Source organism: Empidonax traillii, unplaced genomic scaffold (genome assembly GCF_003031625.1).
Source record: "Empidonax traillii isolate 1590-97213 ecotype Southwest subspecies unplaced genomic scaffold, ASM303162v1 scaffold6366:size6153, whole genome shotgun sequence".
Taxonomy (NCBI): domain Eukaryota; kingdom Metazoa; phylum Chordata; class Aves; order Passeriformes; family Tyrannidae; genus Empidonax; species Empidonax traillii.
The window spans coordinates 1-6,153 of NW_020961559.1; the positions used below are offsets into that span (position 1 = coordinate 1).

The 6,153-nt window shown below is 51.8% G+C and overlaps 1 protein-coding gene across 2 annotated transcripts; it reads right to left on the reverse strand.

The window, feature by feature from the left end:
• Positions 1-2,320: 2,320 nt before the first annotated feature.
• Positions 2,321-6,041, reverse strand: LOC114073412 (maestro heat-like repeat family member 5). Of its 2 annotated transcripts, none has more exons than XM_027911168.1 (10): positions 5,846-6,041; positions 5,619-5,756; positions 5,045-5,159; positions 4,491-4,628; positions 4,044-4,220; positions 3,755-3,910; positions 3,554-3,655; positions 3,291-3,385; positions 2,953-3,017; positions 2,321-2,651 (listed from the first exon to the last, which is right to left on the reverse strand). In XM_027911168.1, exons 1-10 carry the CDS (start codon positions 5,914-5,916, stop codon positions 2,503-2,505), a joined length of 1,206 nt encoding a protein of 401 aa, XP_027766969.1. In that variant the 5' UTR covers positions 5,917-6,041; the 3' UTR covers positions 2,321-2,502. The 2 variants fall into 2 exon arrangements, with proteins under 2 accessions (XP_027766969.1, XP_027766968.1); XM_027911167.1 differs by having other exon boundaries at positions 2,953-3,009; positions 3,283-3,385.
• Positions 6,042-6,153: the final 112 nt, after the last annotated feature.

Consider the following 6,153-nt stretch of genomic DNA (forward strand, 5'->3'; position numbering starts at 1 on the left):
TCATACAGACTTGTTGATTTCTAAGTAAAACCACCATATATTGAGTGGAAACGTGAATACTCCCTACTATGAGGTCTGTAATATTAGACATTCATTGTTCACTGTACTAAGAAAATTAACATTTTGCCTATATTTTTTCTGATAGTCCCTCTTCTACACTCTTTGTAATACCAGATACAGAGTTTATAGCAACATGAACCATGGGCTGGCAGGGCATTGCAGAAGGCTCCTGTGTCAGCACTAAACATTCATATTTCCCAGGGCACCACTTCTTGCCTTTAATTTCAAATTACAGCTTATTACTTACAGTACAGCTTCCCACCTATAGCCTGTATTTGCATCTAGTTCTTACTTCCCTGTTGAGAAATAAAGGTGGTTTGATCTCAGATCAAAATAAAGGGAATGGAAAGTCAAATTTGGGGCAGGTATAGAAAGAACAAATAGATAGTTTTGCAGATATGTTGAGAAGTTACTTGCGTATCCTGCATAAAAGGCAGCAGAAAGATCAGACACTCTAACTTGCAAGGTGAGGTTTGCCAGTTTTTTTAGACTGATTTCTTAAGGCCAGACACCGAACCTAATCAGTTAGAAAATCTAAACCATAGGAGTAATTCAGAGGATATTGGCAACTATTCTGTCATGATGCTTTTTCGCCTTAAAGCTCTGACCATCCTTTGATTGAAGTCATTAAAGGAGATAAAAGCAATCATACTGTGCCTGTTGCACACAGTTCCTTGTCAGGAGTAATCCATGAAGCAGTGCTGACAAGTCCACACCAGCAGCTGTTGCCATGCAGTTACCAAGCAGAAAACATGTATTTCTGCTACACTTGAGCAGCAGAAGATGCTTCAGTGGAGCTGATTTTAGTTAGTGCTCACTTAAGATACAAGGCTTTGTGGTCAGCCTTCAATAAGGCAGTGCAATTAAGATTGTGTCAGAATGAAGTTAGTGTATTCATAGACCGTGGAGCATGAGGAAAGCCAGCAGCTGTGAAGGATTTAATTTCTTTCCATATCTTTTTTTTTTTTTTAACTGCTATTTTATCGCAGTCAATTGTTTAAACAGTGAAAACTTCTGACATATGATTAGCTATGAGGTTGATTAAAGTCTGGTGAATCTTTCACTCGTGACTTCTCTGGCACCATCACCCCAGTGGCCATTGGCCAACAATGACATTGACAAGGCCATGGCCCAGAGGTTCACTATATACATCGAGGAGAGGCTGTAGTACTGGGACCAAGATTTTGGCATCTGGGCCATAGGCACAGAGGTCATGCAGCCTCTGGCACCGCCTAGGCCACATGGGGTCCCAAAGATGACACTGTCTTTTGTAAAGTTCTGCCTAGATCTCGGGCAGGAGGCCACTCACAGGCTATGGCTCTGCAAACCCCTGCTCCGCTGCGGACAGTGTCCCCCGTGGAGAAGACAGAGGAGGCACCACAGAGTGATAGGGGCTGTTTTCAGCCAGGTAGCTGGGAGCAATTCCTGCCAGGTTGCTGACCTCTTGCAACTCTTTGGATGATGGTAAACTGTAGATAGTCCTGTTTGTCCTTCTCAGAAAACCTGACAGCCTCTATTGTTCTTCTGCAGAATGGGTACAATGGATTTCTCTTTGGCCACCACAAGATAAAGCCCAGGGAGAACTAATATCAACAAGGCAGAGCAGTCACAGCCTTCCAAGTGTCCTGGCAAATAGGGCAGGTGCAGTCTGTCCAAGTGACCATACCTGCTTCTTGCAGCAGGCTGGGAAGAGCTGAGGACCAGGAGCTGCTTCCATTAGCAGTCCTGCTTGGCAGGAGTCCTGGTTTGAGCTGAACTTCCCCAGATTCTGCTGGTTCCCAAGTATAGGCAGGAAGGGACATTACATTCCAATCTGTTTTCCCTTGATGCCACAATCTGCCACTTTGTGATACCACCCTCCACCACCCACACCTGGTCTACCCACCCTGCAGAAGTACAGCCCTGAAGGAGCTTCCCAGGAGCCAGATGAAATGGCCCTTCAGACCCCTCAAAAATCCAGCCAGCAGCACCCAGGTAGGACACAGATGGTGGTTCATGGTTGGGAGGCCATTCGTGAACATCTCCTAGGACAAGTTTCTCAGGGATTCCCCACATCTCTGGATCTGCTCTCATCAGAACATCAGCTCTCTCAGAAACATTAAAGCTTCAGCTGAACCACCAAAGGGTCAAGGGCGTTCTGGCCACTTTTTCTACCATGTTGCAGGCCTAGGTCGTTTGCTGCACAAGGACCCTTTTTCTCCTCTTCCCCAATACCCTGCAGATACCATGGACCAAAATAAAAAGCTCCTGACCCTCTGTGTATGATAACATGGTTTTTATATTCCTGTGACAGGGTGGAAGAAAGCTATCCTGTGGTTCAGGAGAGCCCAGGAAACTCTTGGCCTTCTGAGAAGGCTTAGATGGCCCTAGCAGATAAAGTGCTCGGGATCAGCTCTGATTAGAGCTTGGGAAGCACAAGAAGCTGCTGACCCAGAAAGAAGGCTATCTCCTCCATATCCTCTGGAGCTTGTCTTGTAGCAGCTGGAATCTGAAGGGCAATCGATGTCTTGGTGCAGTTCTTAGGATGCGCAGTGTTTGATCTGCCAGGGTTGAGATGGAGGGGCTGATGTCATTTGTCATTCCTGCAAGGGCTGGAACACAGAAGAATGGCACCAAGATCAGCCCCCAGATTTATGAGATCCTCTGGAGCTTTTCTGGCAGGTCCATCCCATTCAGCTCTTCCCATGGTCAGGACAGAGCAGGTACCAATGGGATCAGCTGGTAGGTGCTGGCCACAAATACCTCACATGCCCCTGAAATCTCTCTCTGCTCTGCCCTGCTACATCCTTTACCTGCACAAGGATCAGAGCTCTTCCCACCTGGGTCAGGGATTGCAGCTCCCTGCCCAGGCTCTTTACCCCTTCCTGTTGCTACCCCACCGCCCTCACTCACCATCACAGATGTTCTGGAACTCTTCCTGTTGTCCCCTCATGTGCTGTCCAGCGAGCCCTACGAACACACACAGCCTCTCATAGCCCCAGTTGCACAGCTCCCTAAAACGAGTGCTGCCAGCCTGGCCACACACCCTCCTCCTCTGTCTGGGCTGAGTCCAGGGCTGGTCCAGATCATGACACCCAGGGGTGAGAGAGTGTGGTAGGAACAATGACCCTCTCCTTGGAGCCTGGGGGCCAGAGCTACTGAGCTGAATCCTGCTGCCAGTGCAGCAGCCAGGGCTGAGGCTGAGCTGCAGTGGGGCAGGGAGGGACTGGGGCTCTGGCTCACCGAGTAATCTGATAGCTGTCTCTCTCATGGACTCCTGCGAGCTCTCCAAGTATGTCAGGGACTGACGCCGGTACTCGTCTGTTGTCCTCCTGCCCTCTGACAGCTGGAGAGAGCACAAGGGGAAACAGGGAAGGGTTGGCACAGCTTTTCTTTTTAATCAGCTAGCAATGGACGCAGCAGTGGGCAGGAGCACAGCTGCAAGCCCCACCACTGGGTATTAGGGGCAGAGGGTTTTTTCAGGATGGTTTTGGGGCTTTGGAATTGTCCTTACTAGGCACTCACTGACTCTCCATGGCTGCTCCCTCTCCAACAGCTGCATGAACCTCCTCTTCTTCAGGAACTTGGTTGCTTTTAGCAGAGTTTCCAGAGAGGCCTGAAGAGCAGCAGAGACTGAGAGATGGTACCTCAGCACAAGGCTAGGAGGAGGCTGAGCCACCTCCCATGGGGACACCAGCAGCTCAAGAGTCCCCACCTCTGCCACACACTGGTTCTCATCATGCAGGTGGTAGAAGAGTGGGAGCAGACTTTGGTGCACGCATGTCTTCAGGTGCCTTTTTCCCTCTTTCTCTACATGGACTATCATGTCTCCAAAGAGGTGAATGGAGAGCAGTCGCACTCGACTAGCGTCCTTGTGGAAAGAAAGAGGGCAAGACCTTAGCACTGGCTGCTCCAGACACACCTGGGCTTGGGCCTCAAAATCCACACAACACAAAATTTCCTGGAAGCACGTAGCACCCATGGTAGGGGGTGTAGATTCTTACATTGTCAAATAGTGGCAGCAGTGCCTCACCCAGCTGCAGAGCAATGGGGGTAGCGATTGGAACATCTCTGTCCAGGAGCACCTTGCTGAGCACCGGGAGGGTCAACTCAATCAGTTCCCCATCTACATCCTTCAGTAGTTCCATGAGGTTTTTAGTAAGGCTCTGCAACCTTTTGGCCTGTGTGGAATACAGTGATATGCTGATATACAATGGAAGGCTGCTCCACAAAATTCACTCTGGTGGTGCAGCTCCATGCTGCTTCCTCTGGGCCCAGAATCCAAAGGCCTGCCCCAAAGGAACCAGGCACCTGAATGGGGAGGCAGGATTGTTGAGAGTAGCTGCCACAGCTCCCAAAGCCCAGCCAACTCTAAGGTACTGCATTACCCAGCACTCCTCACCCAGCCCCACGATGCCAGCACAACCTTAGGCAGCTGGCCCCCTTCTCACCTTCAAGGGATTTTTGCAGAACATGAGGAGGCCTCTGAGCACCAGGTGATGCATTTCTTTGCAGTCACTTTGCAGGTGACTTGTCATGAGCTGCAGGATGGTGTCAACCAGCTTCTCTGTTTTAAGGCAGTTCAATATCTGAAAGACACAAGTTGCATCACACAACAGTGGGGCACCTGGCCTGCAGGACCCCAGCATTGCATAGGGCGTGGGTCATGGGCAGCACTCCAGCCAGCCCAACCCAAAGGCTGTGCAGAGCTCCTGGGCTCCCTGCCCTGTGCAGATCTCTTGCCCACTCTGCTGTGTTCTCCTGCCCTCAGCAGCCTCAGATTCCTCTACCTTGAGGATCCATACCTCAAGCGAGGGCTGGTACCAGGCTGGCAGGAAACACAGGTGGAGACAAGAGTCACCCCAGCAGCAAGGGGCCAAGGGCACACAGCAGAGCCACTCCTCTGCCCCAGCTCCACCGACTGCGCTCCCCCCACAGCAGTGGCTACAAGAGGGCAGAGTGGCAGAAGGCAGCTCAGTGAGGCAGCACTCTCCACCGGGTTCACCTCAACAAGGAATGCCATGGCAGGGACCCTCCAGCGTGACTCCTCCCTGGTGAACAGTGTGAGCAGGTAGCGTGCGATCCCTTCGCGCATGGGCCTGGAGACACGGTGCATCTCTCTGGCAGGAAAAAGACACCATCAGCCCTGAGCAGGGTGGGCAAATCTCTACCAAGATGACTCCCAGAGTCCCAATCTTTCACCACCACCCCTCACCAAGAGAAAGGCAGTGCCCAACACCAGAAGGCTGCTTTTGGAAAGACACTGGAAAAACACTTATGGAAGTTCCCCAGGGTCTGTCGCTGGCCCTCAGTGCAACCTGCCCTGCCCCAGCAGACTGCCCTCAGTGGGGCTGCCTGCACAGACCCCCTGCTCTGTGCCATCAGTCCAGGCTCCACAGGAGGGCATGCTGATGTTTTGGGAGGTGGCTGCTTTTATGCACCTGCCTCTCACAGCCTTTTTGTCTGCTGGGCCATCCCCTGGTGACAAGTCCCTCTCACCTATGGCAACAGGGACTATGTGGGGCTCCCTGTCTGCAGGGAAGAAATGATGGGGGCAGCCAGGAGAAGGAAGATCTCACCTGGCCAGCAGACCCACTGCATAGCAGTGGGTGTCAGTGCTGAGCAGGGTGTCCCAGCCTTTCTTACGTTCAACTGCCAGCACCACATCCTCAAGCTGGAGGCGACACAGCAGCGCTTTCACCGTCAGTACTGCAAACCTGTACACAGAGCACAGATCAGGTAATGCAGGGAGCCCTGGCCTCAGCCCCAGGGGCATGGGAGGGACAGAAGGACTGGGATGGAGCACCTGTTGGGGTTGGCAGGATGGTGGTGCCTCTGCCGGCATCTCCTCCAGAAGAAATTGATCTTACTTGGCATCTGCTCTGTGCTGCAGAAGACTTGGACAAGCAGAGCCACAAAGAGGCAGGGGACCGCAAAAGATGCCTGTGGGGACAAGGGCACCCGGATGATTTCCCACAGTGCCCTGGTTGCCTGAAAAAAATGAAACAGCTGGAGACTATGTTCAGGCATTACTCTGGGTCAGGGGAGGTGCCAGGTCAGCACCCAGCCTGACTGCCTCTGAACCTGCCTCTAAGTCAGCCCAGTGCTTGAGGC